Below are 22,470 nucleotides of genomic sequence, written 5' to 3'. Positions count from 1 at the left end.
TTAACCGGAAGTTGTATTATTTTATTGAGCTTCACTGAGGCTGCGCAGAGCAGCGAGCTCCAACGCCTGCTTTCTGTGTTTCCACTGTTGTTGAAAACGACCGGAGAACAAACTGAGATCTTCAGTGTCTTTTTTAAATGGGAAACATATTAAATTTCTGCTGATAAATCAGCCTGAGCGGAGAGAGAGGAAGAGGAGGAGGAGGAGGAGGAGGAGGAAGAGCTGCAAGAAGAGAAGGAGAGACAGAGGAGAAGAGGAGGAGGACTGGGAGAAAAAATCGGGACTAGTACAATGCTGCAGATTTGAGTGAAAGGTAAGAAAATCCGCCTGATCAATACTTATTGCTGATTGATCCCAAAGTTGGCGATACTGAGTGGATCGAGGCTGAGGTGAGGGAGGTTAGAGCCGCAGCCGCCGCAGCCTGCAGCTGTTGAATGTAGGTCATTGTGTCTGTGGGCCGAGCCGAACCAAGCCGAGGCAAACCGAGCCGGGCCGGGCCATCCTGCAGCTACAGCCAGGCCGCAAGCTGAGGAGGAGGAGGATGATGAAGCCCTGCAGCAGGACTGACTGATGCTGCAGTAACCAGACTAGTTTGTCATCGCTAATACTGCTTCTACCACTTCTACTACCTATAATAATGATAATAATCATATTAGTATCAAATAATGGAATTATTATTTTGGAACAAAGTTTAGAAGAATACACAAACAATAACAAAATGTTTAGGAACACTAAAAAAGTAAAAACAAAAAGGTAAAATATTAAATCCCCTCATTAAAAAACCTCTTGGTTTTTAGTATTTCTCTGTAATATGAAATATTCATGACCAAAAAGGCAACAATTAAGGTAAACGTTTTATTTTATTTATTAAAAGTTTGAATCTTGGTTTTTCCAAAGAGCCCCACTCTCTTCAAGCAAGTGAGAAGAGAACAAAGTAAGAAGCTGATTGGGAAAACAGGAGCGTAAAAGAATGATGGAAATGCTAAACAACACAAACATGAAGGCCATGGACGTGACATTACTGCAAATTAAAAGACAAAGATGAAAAAGACCTTAATTCGTGCCAAATTATGCCAAGTCTGCTATTTAAATCAGAGTGTGTCAGGGTAAGATAGAACTTATTTGAACCGGAAGGAAGTTTTTGTGCCTGAGATGCTCAATATACATATTAAGATAAATACAGTACAGATATCGCATCAATATAATATATATAAAATCACACATACTAGAATAAAACAAAATTGATGTAGAAACAATGTAATAAAGGGAGGTGTGAAGTACAAATGACAGTGCGGGTCACGAGTTACTGTGTCCCAAAGTACAACCAATGAATGAATGAACTGAACAGAAATGTGAATATCTATGTTACTATATTAAGACAACGAAACAGACGTACGAACATAGTAAAATTGAAAGATTTTTAAAGGAGTAGTTCAACACTTTCTTGCTGAGAGTTAGATGAGAAGATTGATTCTTCTAACTCTCAGAGCATTAAGAAACTATACAGTATATGAACCAGTATCTATCATTAAATAATAAAGCAATGAAAACACTGGCAATTCAAACCAGCAAAGTGCAGAGACAGGGTTAAGGTTTCTGTGTTGGTTTCCTCCTGCAGTCCAAATGAGAACTGCATCAGCAACTGCAACGGTTATTTTCATCACCAATTCATCTATTGATCATTTAACTAAAATCACAATCACTTGACAGAACTATAAACTGACTGATTTACTAACCGACAGCTTTAACTGCACTAACCCACAGATTAAACAGACAGTAAATCACTGACCGAGCTGAATCTGAAGCCAAAAATCTGAATCGGCTGGGAGAAACGCCAACTGAGAGAAAATCCTGGTGGAAAATCACTCTGCTGTCTGTATCATATTCCTTTAACGCTTCAGCTGGGGGTTTGTAGTCTGTCTGTGCTGCTATAGTGACCCCATAGTAGCTGTCTACTGTAATATGACTGTCATACTCCTGTTTTGACTTACAGTCTGTTTGTTTTCTTTCTTTGCGCATTTGACTTTTCTAATATTTCTATAATTCCATGATTTTCATACAGTAACAGCAGTTTGTACAGAGCTTTGCATTCATTTTGTTAATCCAGTTGTGACAGGTAGTACACAAAGGTCTAGTGTCTGAGATTGTTGGCTAGTGTCTCAACCTGTGGACAAGTTCTCAGAGGCTGTGGGCTAGTGTCTGAACTTGTGGACTAGTGTCTGAGGCTGTGGACTAGTGTCTGAGGCTGTGGGCTAGTGTCTGAGGTTTTGGACTAGTGTCTGAGCCTGTGGACAGTGGACTAGTGTCTGAGGCTGTGGACGAGTGTCTGAGGTTGTGGGCTAGTGTCTGAACTTGTGGACTAGTGTCTGAGGCTGTGGACTAGTGTCTTTACCTGTGGACTAGTTCTCAGAGACTGTAAGTGTCTAAGCCTGTAGGCTACTGTCTGAGGCTGTGGGCTAGTGTCTGAACCTGTGGGCTAGTGATTTAACCTGTGGACTAGTTCTCAGGGACTGTGGGTTAGTGTCTGAGCCTGTAGACTAGCGTCTGGAACTCTGAGCTAGTCTCTCAACCTGTGAACTAGTGTCTGAGGCTGTGGGCTACTGTGTGAACATGTGGACTAGTGTCTGAGCCTTTTGGCTAGTGTCTGAGCCTTTTGGCTAGTGTCTGAACCTGTGGGCTACTGTGTGAACATGTGGACTAGTGTCTGAGCCTTTTGGCTAGTGTCTGAACCTGTGGGCTACTGTGCGAACATGTGGACTAGTCTCTGAGAGCAAAGCTGCTTTCTAAAGTTTATCGAAGGTAATCTGAGGCTTTAGCAGCCAGAGTTGGACAAATCAAGTGGGTATTTTCCAAAATGACTTTTTTTAGTATGACATTTATTTTTTCTTCACTCTTCACTCACAGTGACTAGGGAAATAAAAAATAAAGGTTTTCATACTAAGACTATAACCATGACTTGATTTGGCTAACTCAGGCTGCTGATGCCTTACATTAGCTTCTGACATATGTCATATGAACATGTGAATGTCATTTTAAGATGACGCCCATGTGAACCTGCTCTTTAACCGTTGCGTGTATGTGTGTCTACAGATGTCCAACGTTAACATGGAAGCGACCACCATCCTCCCCATCCTCAAGAAGAAACTGGCCTTTCTGTCAGGTAAAACACACACACACACACACACACACACACACACACCATGAGATAACATGTCTACATGTGTGGACTGTATAATCTCATGCAGTTTGTACAGTAATCGCATGTCTCCCCCCTCTACCGGTCTGTCTCTCTTTAGGGGGCAAAGACCGGCGCAGTGGTCTGATCCTGACTATCCCTCTCAGCTCAGATCAGACCAGCATGGAGGAGCTCAGTGCCACGCTGGACTACCTGCTCAGCATCCCCAGGTACACACACACACACACACACACACACACACACACACACACACACACACACACACACACACAGGCAGTAACATGTGTCTGTGTGCTGTGTGTTAACAGAAGACTGTTTTGTCTCATTTTTAATGCCTTTGGATATGTTTGAAGTTAACTTGTCACTGAGGATCTGCTTTATCTGTACTTTGTATCTTTGGCTCCAGAGTTAAGAATCTATCATGTTCAGCTTTACTGTAAAAAGGCTTAAAGGATGATTCCAGTGTATTGCGATGTGGGTCTTACCCGTATTGGCCCGAATATGAGACGACCCTGATTATAAGATGATCCGTCCTTTTACAACAGCTTTTTGAAGATGTCACTGTCTTCTGTCAAGCTCTTGGAGGAAGTCATTATGATTTTCACTGGTTGTTTGGATTTTTCAGTCTTTTTGAGCTCCTCATCATGACGTTCTCTGACGGCGGTAATCTGTCTCTGTTCCATTTCTGCAGTAAAGATGTCGGGAGATGCTTTCAGCTCGTTGTCACTCGTTATTACACAAGCTGTTGTAAACTCCTGTACATTAAACTGGGCTTCATAAAAACAGGCTGACTAACTCTAAAAAAAGACACACTATAAATGGACTTGAAAAACTTGCAAGCAATGTCAAGGCTACAAACGACCCATACTGCAACACTCTCCACTCTCCAAAGAATATCTGATGCCGCAAATAAATAAATGTCTTGTCCTGGAATATAATACGATCCCAACTTTTTCAAACACCATTTCCAGAAAAAAACAATGGCCAATACCATATTTTCGGGTCTTATGTTTGTAGCTTTGGATATCGTTTATATCAGTTATTGTATGATAACATTGACCTGAGAACACTGCAGCAACTTGACGAGTGCAATGTTATCATAACTGATAGAAATGATATCCCTAAGTAAGAAAATAAGACCCACATTTTAATTAACTTATTATTTAAATCCCATCTGCTGCTGCTAAAATGTTGGTGTGTGTCGTTCATAGTTTGACTGACATCCTTGTTTTATAATGAATAAAATGCTCCCGCTCTCTCTCTCAGTGACAAGTGTAAGGCTCGAGGTTTCACCGTGATCGTGGACGGACGGAAGTCTCAGTGGAACATCGTGAAGACTGTGGTGCTCATGTTGCAGGTACAAACACATATTATGGGTCCCGATAATGACAAACATGACTGCATTACTTTGTCAGGATGTTTAAAAGCTGAGGATGGCGATGCTGTTGTTGCTGTTTCAGAATGTGATTCCAGCCGAGGTGTCGCTGGTCTGCGTGGTGAAGCCAGATGAATTCTGGGATAAGAAGGTCACACACTTCTGCTTCTGGAAGGAGAAAGACCGCCTGGGCTTCGAGGTGAGGCTTGCTAAACTGCTGCAGGACAAACCTGCTTAAAGTTTCCTTTGCGCTCACTGTCACTCTCCAGCGCTGAGAGGTAACTGAAATGAGTTTGGAGCTAGAGGTTTTTGTGGATTTTGAGAATTTGAACCTTCACTTCAAATGATCAGAGGTTTTCTCAAGCTGAGGCCAAGATGAATTTTTTTTACAGACGTACATCGTCACCAGAGGATGAATCCTACTCACTTTTCCTCCAGTGCCACCATGATGTTTTGTGTGAAATGCCACGCGATTTGGCATACACATTAATGTCAGCATGGATTGTAATAACTTTTGTGGTCCCTTAAATTTTCATCCAGAACCACCATCAGATGTTAATTTGTCCCTTCAGCTTCAGCGGGACTTTGTGCTTAGTGCTAATTAGCAAATGTTAGCATGCTAACACACAAAACTAAGATGGTGAACATGGCAAATATTATACCTGCTAAACATCAGCATGTTAGCTTTGTCACTGTGAGCATGTTAGCATGCACCGCTGTGCAGAAGTACACCCTCACTGAGCCCATGGTCTTGTTACTGTATGAGCTGTGTAGTAGATGAGGGAAGTGACTGGTGGTTGTGGGACACACAACAATGGAAGAAGGGGAACTGATACTGTTATTTGTTTTCATTCACATTCTTTCGGGCTGAATCCAGGTGCCTGCTGGGAGCCGCACGGCCCAAAACGGCGTCCAGCGTTTCGAAAAACACTTATAGTATTTCAGTTTGCTCCACATTGCTGCGCATTATGATCTCTTACTTTTCTATAATCTTGTGTCATCTTGTTTGACTGTGTGTTGTATCCCCACCTCTGCCATTTGCTGAGAAACATTTGGTCCACCTTTTGGCCTCCTTTCCCCAAATACCAAAGGGTTTCGCATTATTGAAACAAACTGGTTTGTACGACTTGTTGTCGCACCATGTCTAAAGAGAAAGTGTGTAGAGCTGGTCTGTACAGCCAGAGAGGGCGAGACCAGTTTTAATTCTAACTTTGAAACAACCTCAGAGACAAACGGACCGTCTGTATTTACAGGTTTTGCTCTTGCGAGGACATTTTGGTCCAAAACACAGACACACACACACTCTTGAATTGTGTTGTTACCATATATCAAACAGAGAAACTGAGCCAGTTATGATAACCTTGAACACCATTGTCCTGCTAGTGCTGCGAGAAACCTGAGCCAGGACCAATAGAGTGTGTGTGTGTGTCTGTGTGTGTGTGTGTGTGTCTGTCTGTGTGTGTGTCTGTGTGTGTGATTTTCTGCCAGCCTCCTCCTCTATTACAACAGATGGTTTTACTGACAAGAGATCAGTAGTCACTGTGACCCAGATTTCTGCAGCCATGTTGGCTCTGCAGTTGTTGCCACGGTAACCGGAGCAAGTTGGTGGGTCTGTAGCAACTTGAAGGTTGCTGCGGATAGATAATCTATCACAGTCAATATTTAGAGTTTATTTTTTGTTAGTCAAAGTGGAGTTGTCATTGCGTGCTGAGAGCAGAGACTGTTCCTGCTGTCCCTGTCGATGCGTTCAAGGACGCTCTGACATTTAAGAGTCGGCTAATGAACAGCACAATTTTTAACACAATGTCCATGTTTGCTCACGTGAGTTCCTAAACATGTCCTAATATATTTTGAAAGAAGTCTTTGGTGCTCTGGTAAATAATGTGCTGGGTTTGAGCTTGTTAAATCTGTTCTCATCTTCTTCACTTTATTTGAATGTTTACACACTCACACACAGCTGCAGGAAGGGAGATTCCAGTGACGGTGTTGAAATGTGACTCATGTAAACTATGGGGTGTGTGTGTGTGTGTGGATGTCACAGTGGGGTGTGTGTCATACAGCTGCTCTAAAGTCTGACCTAACATTTAAATAAACACACACACACACTGAGTTGAGTCCACTTTGTCTGACAGCATCTGCTGCAGTGACAACTGGAGGACAGACTCACTACCAGCTGTCTGACTGTCCAGGTTTATTTGTAAAAGCAACCTTTCGTACAAATGCAGTTCAAAGTGTTTCAGTGAGTGATAAGAAAATACAAAAGGATAAAACATACGGTATGTAAACGTGTTTTGTTTTTCTTCATAGAAGATGGTCTTTTGTTAAACCTCAGATCAGCTCGCAGGCTGTTCATGAACACCGAACGCTCTGTGTCCACATTTAGAAAACGCTCTGGGAGGCTGAAGGACATGTTTTGTCTTGTGATCTAAGAACTCTGTTGGGTTGAGACTGAAGCAAAAGCTTCATATATAATCTGTAATCAGTGCTGGTGTAACATCTACGAAACGGTCTTAAGAATCCTAAACTTGAACTTATGAGTCAAAAAGTTCTTGGTAGAAAGAAGCTAAAAGTAACTTGAAGACGAATCTGCAGTGACTCATAACTGTAAAGAAAACAAGAACTATAATTACGTCTACCCAAAATACCCTCCCTCAAATACGGAATCAACCAATAGCGGCGCTCCAGAGGTAGCATGTCCGAGCTGCATCACAGCTTCAACGTGGCTCCTCACCTCCCTCTTGTCTCGTCCTCACGTCTTAGCTCCTCCCAGCAGGATGCAAGAGAGACATGCGAGGATGCAGAAACTGTACGTACAACACACGGGACATCATTTTGAGGAGACCGCAATTGCTTGTTACGTGCGGCATCTCAATCTGCCCACCATATTACTGCTACTCCAATTATCTCCAATTATAGATCTTTTGTGGCGTCAGGGCATCACTGAATCTGATGTAATAACTCCAATAGACAATTAATATCAGTTAGCAGAACTGATGTGAGGGAGCAATTAAATCAGCAACAAATGCTCTAAATAAAACCCACAATTAGTCTGTGAAAGGCTGCAGGTGCAGTAAGTCTGTCCTGGGGCTGATTAATAATGAGGAATAATTAATAACAACTGCGACTGTGCAGCTTTTCAGAACAATTATTGGGCTTATTTCTTTCCTAAATGAACTTGGAATGAAAAATAAAGATAAAAATGAAAATAAAGAGAAGCCTTTAGACTAATGAAGAAAAAGAAGACAGTATTTTTATGATTTATTCATGATTTGGATTACTCATGCATCTTATAATTATTAATAATTGTTCCTGGCCTCCATTGGGGCTGATAATTCCTGTTTCCTTGAGATTGTCCTCTAGCAATATGCAACAATATTAATATTACAGTTTCCACAGCAGATTCTGATTGAAGGGGTAAAAAACCTGCATCCATTTGGAGGTGTTTTACCTGCTCTCTCCTCTCTGCTCTCTCCTCATCTCTTTGTCTCATCGTCTCCTCGAGACACGTTGAAGGTTTTGGAACATCCTTGATTCTGGCCGACCTCGCTCGGTTTTTGGGTCACTGGCTGGAGGACGGAGAAGCGAGGATAATTTGCAGAATGAAAAGCAACCATTGTCACGATTATAACTACCCCATCATTCATTGTATCCAACATTATATATGCTTATTGAAACATGCAAGAAGAAAGCTTATAAAATATATTCCCCAAATCAATGTATGCTGTTTGAGCACATATGAACCACTTGAAGAGAGAATTATTTGTGCAGGTCCTACAAAATGTTTGTTTGTGAACCAAATAGATTAGAGTTCAATTGTATGTGTTTTTGAAGGAGCGAACACGGGCATCTCTTATCAATGAACTGCTGCCTGTAAATGAACTCAGGTGTGTCGGCCAAACTACAAAATGAAACTCTTTGTTGATGTCTGATTAACATTGAATGCCGGTCTCTGTGCTTCCTGTCAGGTGATCCTGGTTTCGGCCAATAAATTGACTCGTTACATTGAACCCTGTCAGCTGACGGACGATTTTGGGGGAAGTCTGGACTACGACCACAGCGACTGGCTCAACAAGCGACTGGTCACTATTTTATTTTTAAAAATTCATGTATTTCATATCTTTACGACTTTAAAATGCTTGTTGCCATGGTAACCGGGTGCCAGGTCTGAGCGCATATGTTTTTATTTTGTCATTGTTTGCAGGTTTTTGAGAAGTTCACCAAGGAGTCGACGTCACTGCTGGACGAGCTGTCGATCATCAACGACACTGACAAGAGCAGCTCGGTGGAAAAGGACAAGTACGTACACACACACACACACACACACACACACACACACACACACACACACACACACACACACACACACAGCTACAGTTTAAAGTGCACTTGAAGTAGACCCATGAAATCCAGAGCTGTGTGTCTCTCTGTCCTCTGCAGATCAGCTGACTGTGCCCTCCTGCCGTCCTTTGACCCCGAGACTGTCCTTCAGACCGGTAAACATCATCTGATCTCATTGAAGCACCTTTTACGCTAAAAAGCCTTCAACTTTAGAAAATATTGATTCATGTAACTCAGACTGCTGAAGCCTCATATTAGCTTCAGATAAACGTTTGAATATATTTTTGTACAAAATGAGGACTGTGGATTTTGTCCCCCGTCACTTACATTCAAAGCACATTTAAGAGGCACCTGACTATTGTTTTAAGACTGACAAACCTATCCTTTAAGATCACTGTAATAAGTTTCTCACATAAGTATCATCTCCTATGCTCTCAAAGAAAATAAAACAGTTTAATTAAAAAAAACTGTGAATGAGCTGATGTTTATGTTGTTTTCCCCCCTCGCAGTGTAGTGTAAAAGAAGTACAGCTCATACAGTCAAAATAATAACCCAACCAGCCCTTTTTTACCTTCTTACTTTCTTACTGTGTACGTGACTGCTCTCACTCGTGGCCGTGAGCTCTGCGTTGTGACTGAAAGACTGTAATCGTGGATCCAAGCAGCCAGACTTAAGTTTCCTTGGCAGGGTGTCTGGGCTCACCCTGACCTGGAGGATGTGGGTGGGGAGAAGGTTTAGTCCTGGAGCTAAATAGACACTGAGATTGGATGAATGATGGATGGATGGCTGTGTTCACTGTACTGAGCAGCCTGTGTCTGTGTGTGTTGGGAAGAGGTGAAAGGAGTCTTTGTTTGTGGTACCACCCTCCTCCCTCTACCAGCTCCTTTCATAATGTGACAGCATGTAAACAAACACTGATGTATTATTGTTTCAGATGCTTTTATAACCGCCTTTTAAATCTCAACCCACCCCTCTCTCTTGCCTCTCTCTCTTCTGTCTGCAGGTCATGAGCTGCTGTCGGAGCTGCAGCAGCGCCGCTTTAACGGCTCAGAGGGAGGAGGAGGAGGACAGGGAGGTGAGGAAGCAGCTGTCCAGGTGTTGCTGTGCTGGTCCAGCTCAGACTGATGGGTGGATAGATGGATAGAGGGATGAATGAACGAAGGGATCTGTATTGTTTTGCGCTGATTTATTTCTGAGTCATTCAGTTGTACTACGTAGGATACAACAGTATGACGTATATAAGGGTACCACCTAGCCTGCTAGAGTTCTAGGAACTGTATAAGGATACCGAATTGGGTAACCTGAAATTTAACACCAGAAGTGAGTCAGCAGAGCATAAGCATGACCAAAGCGTCCATTAATTCAATCCACAGTGACCTCTTACAGCATCTCTGTCCTCAGAGGCAGCACAAAGTTACATCAGAAATTTACTGGACAAAAAGAATCCAGCACATCCACTGAGAAGTATTTCCACACTGTGTAGAAGCCGGCCCTGAATGCTAATATATCACAGTTTAGGTAGCGGCTCTGTCCTGCCGTATTAGAGTTGGGAAAGTTTAGACTCCAGCAGCGCCTGCCAAACTTGTTATCCGAGACAGCGCTTGGATTGCCAAGCTCATCGGTTAGCCCTCCTCCTAAAGGCCTTTTCTCTGGTAACGTTGAAAGTGTAAATGCACTGTTTAAAAATACAAACTATGTGAGCTAAGCAGCCAAACAGTATTACTCTGTAATACAAGAACCGATGCTGTTTCTTAATTTCCATGTCTTCTACATGGATCATCAACTGGTAATGGATAATGACTTTTTACCTGAGACCTGTCAGCTTTAGCCTCTGACCTCTGACCTCCAGGTCCAGCCTGGTGTCCCATGGAGGAGGAGCTGCTGGCTCAGCCTCAGGTGATGAAGCTGCTGGACTCACTCAGAGAGCAGTACACCAGATACCAGGAGCTCTGCAGGCAGCGAAACAAACGCACCCAGCTAGACGAGATCCATGCCAAGGTCATGCAGGTAACACAGAGACGCGCGCACGCACACACACACACACACACACACACACACACACACACACACACACACACACACATATATATATTCTTTGACAATCACGTCTTTGACCTTTTACCCTCAGTGTCAGTGAGCACGTCAGTAGAAGTAGACTCTACTGGGGTTCCTGCAGCCACAGGGGCTGATGGGTAACACCACTGTCTTGGAGATGAGCCTGGGGTTGCCATGGTAACCGCAACATGTCGGTCACTAGCCTGGAGGATTTGAGGTGGTGGGGGGGTTGGCTGGCCTACTTCTGGATCGAACTGCGTGTGTGTTTGCTCTTTAAGGCATCACTGACCTGATAAATACAATTAAGTCATTATACACACATCTGGATAGACACTTCCAGATGTTACTGAACTGTATAGTACTATGGTGAACATTGCAACTTCAACTCATAACAAAATCATAATCCCTGCATATGATTTTATTTTTTAATAGACAAAAATATACATATATAAATATGAATGTCCACAAAATATTAGGTCACTACCAAACAAGGCACACTCGCAGAGTTTCCACAATAGTTGTAATTTACATTGTAAATATTGTAAAAAATAATAAATAATATTTTCATTAAATAAAATTAGTAAATTATTTTAAAAAAGCATAAAAAAGATACACAAGGATTTGCCTCAGGGGGTGTAAAGTGGGCCCCTCCACTGATTTTACACATGAAGCTCGGTTTATGATCATGTCAACAGGGTTATCTCGGACTGGACTTGAGACTTCACATTTTGAACAGGACATGGAGTTGGAAAGATGTGGGCATTTAGCAGGCAGAGAGGGTCTATCGAAAGACACACTGAGTTGCATTATGGTGAATGTAAGACCCAGTGTTTTTGGAGACTGACTCAAAAGTGGGGACTAAAAGTCCTCTGCTGCTTCGATTTTTTAAAAAATATGTTTCTTTTGTCTCCTCCAACTTAATGAAAGAGCAATGCTAAATCACTGAAGTAGACAATTCACAATTCAGTTATACTTTGATGAGGTCTGCATCAATTCTCAGTTATACCCTTTCTATTTCAATTGACTCATAACATGTAAATATATCTGTATTGCATATCAAAGAAAATACACAGTGGATGAAGTGATTTTAATACAAACTGCTTATATGAGAAAATATTTATGGAGAAACTCTTGCTATGATATTAGGTGATATCTTGTTGCGTGTGAACGCCATCACAGAGACAAGTAGAGTCTGAGAGCCCCCTGCTGGTCGCTCTGCTGCACTGCAGCTCAGAGACTCGCTGAGACTGAAAGAGACCCTCACAAACAACAATATGTCTCCCAGTCAAACTTTTTCACAGCAGACATTTAGCTAACATTGTCTATGGATAAAATGAATGGGACTTTTACCTCTGGAATCAGCTCCTCCAACGTCCTCCCTCTTCTCCCTCTACAGGACATCACTAAGTCTGTATTTTGCGTTTTCTCCCTCTCTTTCTCTCAGGTGGTCACCTGGCTGCAGGGTCCAGGTTCAGAGCTGTTGAAGACTCAGCAGGCGATCGGAGACTCGAGTCGATCGGCCCAGGCCCTGCAGCAGAAACACGAGGAGATCGAGAGCCAGCACAGTGTAATGCAACACATTGAACACACACACACACACACACACGTCATCAAACAGATCTGACTGGAGTTTTTCCTTTGATGCTTCAATTCTGATGTCTGTAGTTTGATCATGAAAGGTCAGAAGAAGACCCCATAAACAAATTCACTGTCATTCACTCTTACAACACTTGTTATCATGTTATGATCACTGCAGTGGCTTAGACTCAGATTGTCACTCAGAGCAATCGGTACAGTACGGACAACACCTGCACAAATTGATTTAAAAAGAACAGCAGGTTTAAGAACGATTAAGAATGGTGACGTCATCTTCCTTGTTGTTGAAAGCCAATTAAGTTCGGCATCCTGGGAAACACACTTATTGGCTTTCTAGCCGAGAGTTAGATGAGAAGACCAATACCACTTTCATATCTGTACGTTGAATATAAAGCCACAGCCATGGTTAGGTTAGCTTAGCTTAGCATAAAAACTGGAAACAGCTAGCCTGGCTCTGTCCAAAGGTAACAAAATCCACAAAATGTGTCGCAGGATTATGACCACTTCTTTGCTGTTTCTCCGTGTCCTGTCCAGTAATGCTAAGATAAGCTCAGGATATTGGATAATACAATTCAACATCACCACAAACTAGTCTTTTAAGAAGTTTTAAGAATCAACACCTCTCTAACACAGTTTCAACACAAAGTGAACATTATAACCTTCATGAAGGCGGCAGTTTTTATTGCAGGGGCGTTGTATTAAACTGTTTTAGTTTGGTGTACCTAAATAAACCTGGCAGCGGACTGTGTGTTAGTTTAGTATTCCGTCAGTGCACTATGGAGAACGAAGCCATTTTAGTTACACTGGTGGTAAATGTGGGCTGATTGTGTGTCTGTGTGTGTGTGTGTGTACAGGAGTGGTTTGCGGTGTACGTGGAGTTGAACCAGCAGATCGCTGCCTTGCTCAGTGCCGGGGAGGAGGAGGAAGTGGTGGAGCTGAAGGCGCTGCAGCAACAGCTGAGCGACGTCTGCTACCAACAGGCGGCTCAGCTGGAGGGCCGACAGAACACCCTGCAGGCGGCGCAGGGCTTCCACAGCACCACGCAGGAGGTAACACACATGCATGCACGCACACGCACACACACACACACACACACACACACACACACACACACACAGTATCAGCTGCTGTTCGTGCTGGATGGAAAAAGCCCTGTGTTTCAAAAAACACAAGGGCTGTTTTCAGTTTCATCTTTGTGCATTCAGTACAGAGGTAGGTCCAGGATGTGTTTAGCCTAGCTTAGCACAAAGACTGTAGGCAGGGGGAAACTGCTAGCCTTGCCCATCAAAAGAGACAAAATTTGAATTTTTGCAGCTCTTCAGGAGGCAAACTGATGGATCAACTGTTCACAAACCAAAAAACTAAAACCAGAAGAATCCAGGGTGAAGCCGATTGTGGGCAAGTGGCCATGAATCAAAGCTTTGTGTCTGTCTCTGCAGTTGTCCCAGCAGTTGGACGGTCTGCTGGGCATGCTCTGTGCTGACGTGGCTCCAGCTGACGGAGCTTCGATTCAACAAAACCTCAAACTGTTGGAGGAGAAGCTTCAGACTGTCGGTTCGTGCTCTTAAAGATAAATGTTGTGATTTTCCTTTTTTATGGCGTTAATTAAGCATGCACACCCACATCTTTTAGACCCAAGCAGTGACACATTGTTAATTGATGGGAGTAGGAAAGTCCCTCTGTGACATTAACCGTCTCCCCTCCGTGCAGAGGCAGGTCTCGCTTCTCTGCGTCAGAAGGGGGCGCTGTTGCTGGAGCAGATGTGCAGCCAGCCGCCATGGCCGCTGGACGAAACGGAGAGTCCAGCTGGAGAACAGCAGGACAACGTTCAGCACATCCAGGCTGTGATGGAGGAGATGCAGCTCCGCAAGCAGAGGTAACTTTCTTCCTTTTCTTTTCACAGCAAGTTAGACCACGAGTCTACAACACGGGTCAGATATTCATCCTGATCTCATTCCTGCTCCTCAGAGGATGAACTGTTTAAATTTGACCTCCTGTCCACTCCACGCTGATATTTAGGTTATTGAATGAAGCCTTTAACTCTGTGTGTGTGTGTGTGTGTGTGTGTGTGTGTGTGTGTGTGTGTGTGTGTTTTGCAGGTGTGAGGACATGGTGGACGTGAGGAGGCTGAAGATGCTGCAGATGGTCCAACTGTTCAAATGTGAAGAGGATGCTTTACAGGTAGGACCAACAACGACACACAGAAACACACACGCACACACACACACACACAATACTGTATTGATGAGATGATGATCTTTGTGTGTGTATGTGTGTGTGTGTGTGTGTGTGTGTGTGTGTGTGTGTTCAGGCAGTGGAGTGGCTTGGCGAGCTGTTGGACGCCCTGTTGAAGACTCACGTCAGACTGGGTGATGAGTCTCAGGAGACCAGGACCATGTTGGACAAACACAGGAAGTTTGTGGACGTCGCTCAGGTGAGACTTTTCCAGACTACTCATTGTCATTTCAACTATTGTTCATATGAAACATATTGATTAGAGCAACTTTGAATAGTAGTTCACACCCACAATTAACAATTTTACTGTCGTAGCTTATTATGATGCAATTGTTCAACATTGTCATCAAACAAAATCTGTCACGAGACGAGATGCTGATCCAGTTCAGCCGGTCCTAGTACCAAAGCATTTATCCAGCTTTCACTGTGCCCCCATGTTGAGATCCACTGCTCCACACAGACAAACTGACTGCAAAGTTACAAAGCTATCAAAACTGCAAAATTACAACATTAAATTGTCCACATCCATGCTGTACAACTTCATTCTGTACCAAAGTGACCAACATTCCCCAGAGCCATGCAACTTTAAGAGACGAGGAAGGGCGAAATACTCGTGAAAACAAAACAATAACAGACAGACTAACAATAACTCTGTCTCTCTGTTTGTCTCTTCCTTCAGAGCACCTATGATTACGGCCGTCAGCTGCTGCAGGCGACCGTCGTCCTCTGTCAGTCTCTGCGATGTACGACGCGCTCGTCCGGAGACACTCTGCCGAGACTCAACCGAGTCTGGAAACAGTTCAGCGTCAGCGGGGAGGAGAGACAACAGAGACTGGAGCTGGCTCTGAGCTTCCACACTGCCGCCGAGAGGGTAAGACAGGCTGAAAGAGAGAGAGACCTCCCTGTGCCACGTGTCAGGTGTTGCAGCAGCTGTGTGTGGATGCAGAGGCCGGAGCTCGATCTGTGCATCGGCAGGCCGATATTATCACCTGATGTTGGGTAGATAGTAACAATGGCAGTCGGCTCACGTGTCGGTGCGCTTGTAGAAGCAGCTGACGAACTCTCGCACACCATTGCAGCCGCACAGGTGTCGAAAGTACAAATTTACCTTCAGTACATGTTTTACTGTCTTTCAGGTGTTACAGCAGGAATGTGTGGACGCGGAGTCTCTGGATGAAGTCGACTCTTCGGGGAAAACTCTGCTGGACAAACTGACCATGCCTGTTATCTTCCCTGATGGGTACGTATACACACACACACAAATCTGTTTTTGTCACTTTGGAGGACACTGCACTGATATACATTCCCTGGAGACTTACACTACATGCCTCACTCCAGTCCTATACTTCAACATGGCCACTTGGGGGCAGCAGAAACGAGCTGTGAACACAAGACTGACCTATCATCTCTAAAGTTGATATGGTGAACTTGTTATTTACACATCCAGCAGATATTCAGGGCGACATTAGCACTCAGCCTGAGTTGTGTGTCTGGCTGCCTGGCAAATGTCCAATTTTCACTCTCTTTCAACTGTGTTTTTTGGTCTCTAACAACTCCTGAGAAAGACATCTGGCTCTTTAGCTGCTAAATGCTCAACTTTCTTCACCAGCTTCACTAAATTGATTGTTTGCCATGTGGTGTACAGTGGGTTTTTAGAGCTTTATAACTGAAAACAGCTGCTATGAGAGTGGTGAGACATATCTGTCTCTCTCCCCTTGTTTCCTGTCTGCCTCTTCATGATGGACTGTCAAATAAAGGTGCTGTAAAGCTCTATAGAGTCATGATCCATTGTTAATCTGAACATATTGATTTACCACACTGTGATAAATGCAAGTACACACATAAACTTCATATAATACAAACTCCTAACTCGAATTGTTGTTGCTTCAGGAGCGAGCAGTACTTTGGGAGCCCCAGCGACACGGCAGTGGCAGCCGAGGCCGTCAGAGAGCGCCTCCTGCTGGTGGAGGAGCGGCGGCTGCAGCTGCAGGAGGCGGGGATTCATAATGACGAGGAGGAGGAAGAGGAGGTGCTAAACGGGCAAGAGGCACGGCTAGACGTGATCGGAGAGGAACTGAGCGAGAAAGAGGAGCAAGATGAGGAGGAAGAGGAGGAGGAGGAGGCGGGGCAACAGGAGGAAGACTTAGAGAGGGCTACGCAGGACTGCTAATGGATCACTGATGACGTTAAACCGAGCAGCCTTAATGAAGCTCGTTAACGAAGGGCTGCTGATTTTAATTTCCACCGAAAACCTCCGATGTGTTCTCCCCGAGCCACGAAAGCCCCCGATTGGTTGCTTCTGTCTCACTGCAGCAGTAGGTTATTCTTACGGATGGTATTTCTTTACATTAAGACTACGTTTTCCATCAGCCTCACTGCTTATCCTCCCTGAAAGAGGACAAACATGTTGGATGTGGTGTGACTGTTTGCTCCGGAGTTACAGCGCCCTCTAACTGTTTTTCTGCCGTTAAGTGATCCAGCAGATTTCCATCCAAATGTGACCCGCTGGACCACAAGTGTAAAATACTGGAACTTAGTATTTACTGGAATTATTAATATTCATGTCATGGATTATCTGTTGATGACGATCGACTGTAAAGTAACCAGTTTGGATAAGAATACTCCTAATACCTACCTAATGCCGCCTCCTCTTTCCCAGCATGCCACTTGTTCTCCTAAGTGGGCCGAGCTTCCATGGTGCTAACATGGCTAACAAGGTTTCTGTCTGTGCCTCCTCCGACTTCCCACTAGATGTTACGTTTCGTTAGTGTTATTTCAACATCTGCTGAGTCATCGGCAGCTCCCACACACTCAGCGCTGTGTTCGTCCTGCTTTATACAAAGGAGGGGGGGCTAGTCTGTGATTTGTGGGTCTAAATGTGCTGATAGCAAATGATCAGACTATCAAAACTCACAGAAATGAGTAATGCCGTGTGGCCTCAGCAACCCGTATGTTACTCTGAGCGCTGAGTTCACAGATAGTGGGTTCAAAAAAAGTGCTATAACAAACTATTGTAGTGCCTCCCCACACAGATGTTGCTCTGATCAAATTACAGCACAGGCGTTGTCAGTTGGTACCAACACTTTGCGATCAATTTCTGCACTAACGTTGCAGAAAAGTTAAAACAACTTAAATCTGTTCTTTTTGGTTCGTAGCCCAGGAGGTGTCATGGGAAGAAAAAAAAACTAATTTGTGCTCACAATTTAATAATTTCACAAATCATCAGCGTCATGCCGTTAGTCTTGTCTTGTGTGTAACCTTCACACTTGGGACTGTTGGACTGATGTGGATTCAGGTTTTGAATTATTACATTTTGCGCACAAATTATTATTATTTCTTTTTAGACACCTCCATATTTTGGCAATTACAGATTTGACCAATTAAATACACAAGTGGAAACACACACCAAGGAAAGACGTTTCTTGGTGACTGCGGGACTTCTAGTCAACATAGTTGTAACATTAATGCACCCATGATGCTTTCGTCTTTCAAGGACCCAGATGCTCCGACCACTCCGCTGCTCTAAACAAACCCTCTGCCTTCATGATGGATGTCAGACCCGGGCTGCTTGCTCTGGTCCAGATTGACCACAGGGACTGAGGTGACCTCTGACGGCAGTCCAGTGGTACACACTGGAAGCTCTGGGCCTGGTGGTCATTTTCCCGACATGGTAACGTCAGGACCCTAACCCTAACAGGACAGATTCCTTTTTTTATTTATTTGACTTTTTTTCTCCAAGCAAACCTCGCTGTAATTGGTTGGTATTTTTGACCAATAACTGCTGCTGTAAGTGTAACCGCTAAATACTGTGTCTTGCTTTGTGTCCTCTCTCCGTCCAATGACATCATCCTCTAAATAAAGAAGCGTTTTGAAGTTATTTGTCTGCTTTTTTCTTTAAGAATAAAAGAAAGAAAATTGGTTACATCAACAAAATAGAATAATTATAAAACATGAAAAGAAAATGGCTGCCTGACACCAGGTAAGTTACCTGTTTACTCATTTTGTTTAGATGTACTTCAGGATGTTGGTCTGCTTTCTGCTGTAATCTGAACTTTTAAATGTCATATATATGACACCTAGTTTCCGTAATCAGGGTAAGAGAAACCATATTGACCATATTCAAAAAAACACCCGCGAGCTAAAACTGACTCTGACTGAGTGGCTGGGCCATTTGTTATGAAGAGAAGAAAGCCTAACACTTCGGCCACACACTGAGGGAGACACTATTGTAATAAAAATACTTTATTCAGTCAACCTGGTTCATGTAGGTAGAAGCTGACCTGCCCACAGTCACTCATTCTAATACAAACACACAACTACTGTGTATGTTTTCAAATGAAGTTTATTTAAAAAATGTTTTTCACGACTTAACATGGAAATATTTGAATGTATTATTCTGTTCCTTAAATAGATGACATCATTACATAATACCATATATGCTTACATTAGTACACTCATAACAACATTTTATACACTGCAAGTCATGAAGCCAGCAGCAGTACCCTTTTAAGCTATTTCTTGTTGATGTAACAGCTACCACTAGAGGGCGACTCTACAACTTCACCCACGCCTTAAATTTTAACACCTAAACTCTCATTCAAAATGACTGTCATTGTCATTTCAAGGCAACATCCTTCAACTCCTGGATGACAAACGTATTTATATGTTCACAATGTTGACAAACTAAGTTGAAAATAAGTTAAGTAACCTTGTTAAACTGTCAAATGTACTGAAACTATTTATTTTGCCATCTCCCAGGAGCCTGAGTGGATGCCTCGGTTGTGGTGTCTGTTGATGGAGCAGCACTACAGAGGTGACATGATGCACAAGGTGAGGGACATCTTTAAAATGTTCGTTAACAGCGCAGGTCATCGCCGGGTCTCCTTATCCAAAAGGTCTTTGGCCTCGTTGATCTTGGCGGCGAGATACGGTGACCCACCTGCACACACGCACACAAGGTTTAGCCTGATCTGTGATCACTCCTTTAACTTTTTTGAACATCATTTAACGTTAATAATGGGTTCCATGGGGATTCTTCCGGAAAATTAGGAAAATTCTGATTCATTTATCATCCTGCGCTGCAGTCTTATAGACATCTTACTTTTGTCTTTGTCACTTTGAGGGTCAGAGTTTAGGCTCACCTTTATCTGGATGGTTCAGGATCATGATCCTCCGATGGGCCTCACGTAACTTGGCCTTAGTGCTGGTTGGACTGGACATGAAACAAATAGTACATCCACGTGAGCAATCATAACGTTCCTCTGAGCAGTGAGAGACACACACTGAAGGAAAGTACAGAAATATTAACTACAACACATCCAATTATTACCTGATGCCAAGAACGAGGCTGGCCTCTCGTTTGGACATCTTCTGCTCAAAACCTCCTTTGTAATATGATGAGAAAGCCTGTGGTGACAGAAAAGGATTACAGGCTTGATTCTCAATAGTATGAACTTAACTGGTTCATTTGTATTTTGTTTGTTTTATTTGTTAGTCTGTACTATTTTCCGACATAATCAGAGAATGTGAAACAATGCCAGGGTTTTCTCAGTACAGCTAAATCTATCAAACTGAAAAGTAAGATGTAAAATTTAGCACGATAGGACTAGATATGAACATCACGGCAGATGCATAGGAGGTGAATTACTCACTGATGATGGCATCTTCTTGACAGTTTCAGAGAAGACTTGTCCAAGAGGCTTCCACAGCTGGAATGCATAACGGCCTGCGGATCAAACACAAGACACATGAAACAGTTTCAAACCAAATACATTTCCAAATGAAAAGCGAGCAAACAAAAAGCAAAGTAGTGAAAACGTCTCTCACGAAAGAGTGAATGTAAAAATAATAATAAGAATACTGCAATACTGAAAAAGAATACTATACATGTACATCCAGATAATATTATCATGGCAAATCACTGATCTGGTATCAAACTCTTACCTGCAAAACCTGCAGCAGCCACACCAAGACCGACTGCAATCAGAGTCCCTCCCTGTCACCAAAAACAAAACATGCAGCAGTTACCACACTGGGTTAGACGGGTCATATAACACAGTTACTTACTTACTGATCCACGGTGCACAGAGCTGCAAGTCAATCTCCACAAAAAAACCTGGCTGTTTGATACCTGTTTGCCAGTGATTTGTCTGATGTTGTCCAATAGTGATCATTTGTGGAAAAGAGAAGTAAAAAGTAGTAAATGTTAAAGAGTACGTCCGTAAGTCAATAGACGGAGTTCCACAGCAACAACACACTGGCTAAATTCTAAACAAAGTTTTCCAAAAAGGTGTTTCTATCCCAGTCAGCTCATCTTCTTCTACATTCGAAGTAGTAAAAGCTCATCTATCCACTGCAAAATGAGCACCTTATGTGATATGGATATAACCGATTGTCTGAACATTTGCATGTATTGTCACAAGAGGTCCTGACATTGTGGTTTAACCTGCAACAGAATTATACAATCGCGTTAATTCATTAATTAGTAAGGTTACTGTCCATATATCCTTGATGATTTTAAGGGCTCTTTTGTCAGACTGATCATCTAGCTATAGATTGTGTTGTGTTAGCATAAATGTAAATCTAAACTTATAGACATCACGTCTTTAGGTTTCCCACTTGTGACTAGCTAAGTTCGTTAAGTTGCAATGAATATTCATGTTTGGTTTAACTGCCTCCTGCGGTTTAAACGGTCGCGAGTTACTAAAATATTTACCAAGTTGTCCAGAAAGCTAACGTATGTCGAACCACTGGTTAGCGTTACAGGAAAAACCAATCCCCAGTGTTTACTTTAGCTAGTTAGTTCGCTAGCTAAAGGAAGAGCAATGACGTTACGTTACGTTAGCGGTCATTCAGGTTACCCAACACGCTTTAGCAGATAAAACCCAGCCTGGTTTAGTTTGACTAACTCCACAGATGTCTTCAGTGTAAAAAACAGATTCTTACCAGCCGCCTGTCTATATCTGCGTCACTCCTCACGCTTGTTTTTGGAGTATATTCAGCATGTCGCATCATGTCATCCATGGTCACCCCACCGGGCTTCGCCATGTTGCCTCAGCTACGAATGTTAAAATCACCGTGGTAACCCGCAGCATATCCGGTTATAACTTTCAAAATAAAAGTAAACGACCGATGATTTCCTATCCAGTTTGCGGCATCTCGTGGATCTTCTGAAGCGCAACACAATCTCACTGAGCGCGTCTTTCATCAATAAGAAACGTGTCAAAAAACTCAATAAATTACTTATTGATAACTGACTTAATTTTAATTCACTTTCCATCTGTTTTCTTGATGAACATATTAGTGCCTCAGGCTAATCCTGCAAATGTTATCAAGGATTAAACAGATTCATTTCTGAATGGAGGAAAAAAGAAAGCCACTCTTGATTATTGACCTTGAACCTTGAAATTAGTTCTGTCAACTTGAAAATTTATCCCATCTGAAATCATTATTTTCTTTTAATCAATTCACAGAAACAATAGATTTTGAATTGAAAGAAACTATATCTGTACCTTCTTTTGAGGACCTAAACAACTTTATGTCTCTTGACAAAATAATCTCAGTTTAAGATCTGTTCTGGAGCTTTCAATCATATCATATAATCTTACTCAGCATGCCCGGTTGTCATGGCATTGCAGATGTTCAAATTTCTATTCTATTCTGAACACTTTGTCCA

The 22,470-nt window shown here is 42.8% G+C and overlaps 2 protein-coding genes across 3 annotated transcripts; one reads left to right on the top strand and one right to left on the bottom strand.

The window, feature by feature from the left end:
- Positions 1-300: 300 nt before the first annotated feature.
- On the top strand, positions 301-16,965 carry sestd1 (SEC14 and spectrin domains 1). The gene is made up of 19 exons (XM_070914730.1): positions 301-313; positions 3,091-3,160; positions 3,297-3,405; positions 4,463-4,553; positions 4,657-4,770; positions 8,537-8,650; positions 8,773-8,867; positions 9,009-9,064; positions 9,913-9,984; positions 10,759-10,916; positions 12,409-12,531; positions 13,415-13,609; positions 14,000-14,114; positions 14,271-14,436; positions 14,660-14,741; positions 14,872-14,994; positions 15,475-15,666; positions 15,932-16,035; positions 16,686-16,965. Exons 2-19 carry the CDS (start codon positions 3,091-3,093, stop codon positions 16,963-16,965), a joined length of 2,259 nt encoding a protein of 752 aa, XP_070770831.1. The 5' UTR covers positions 301-313.
- Positions 16,966-19,162: 2,197 nt separating this feature from the next.
- dnajc15 (DnaJ (Hsp40) homolog, subfamily C, member 15) lies at positions 19,163-21,842 on the bottom strand. 2 transcript variants are annotated; one of them, XM_070914820.1, is made up of 6 exons: positions 21,731-21,842; positions 20,739-20,786; positions 20,447-20,520; positions 20,125-20,201; positions 19,937-20,007; positions 19,163-19,734 (listed from the first exon to the last, which is right to left on the bottom strand). In XM_070914820.1, the coding sequence occupies exons 1-6, from the start codon at positions 21,840-21,842 to the stop codon at positions 19,664-19,666; spliced, it is 453 nt and encodes a 150-aa protein (XP_070770921.1). In that variant the 3' UTR covers positions 19,163-19,663. The 2 variants fall into 2 exon arrangements, with proteins under 2 accessions (XP_070770921.1, XP_070770920.1); XM_070914819.1 differs by having other exon boundaries at positions 20,739-20,790; positions 21,741-21,842.
- Positions 21,843-22,470: the final 628 nt, after the last annotated feature.

Source organism: Enoplosus armatus, chromosome 11 (assembly GCF_043641665.1).
Source record: "Enoplosus armatus isolate fEnoArm2 chromosome 11, fEnoArm2.hap1, whole genome shotgun sequence".
Taxonomy (NCBI): Eukaryota; Metazoa; Chordata; class Actinopteri; order Centrarchiformes; family Enoplosidae; genus Enoplosus; species Enoplosus armatus.
The sequence above is the reverse complement of the archived record's forward strand: the minus strand, read 5'-3'. Positions and strand labels throughout refer to the sequence as shown.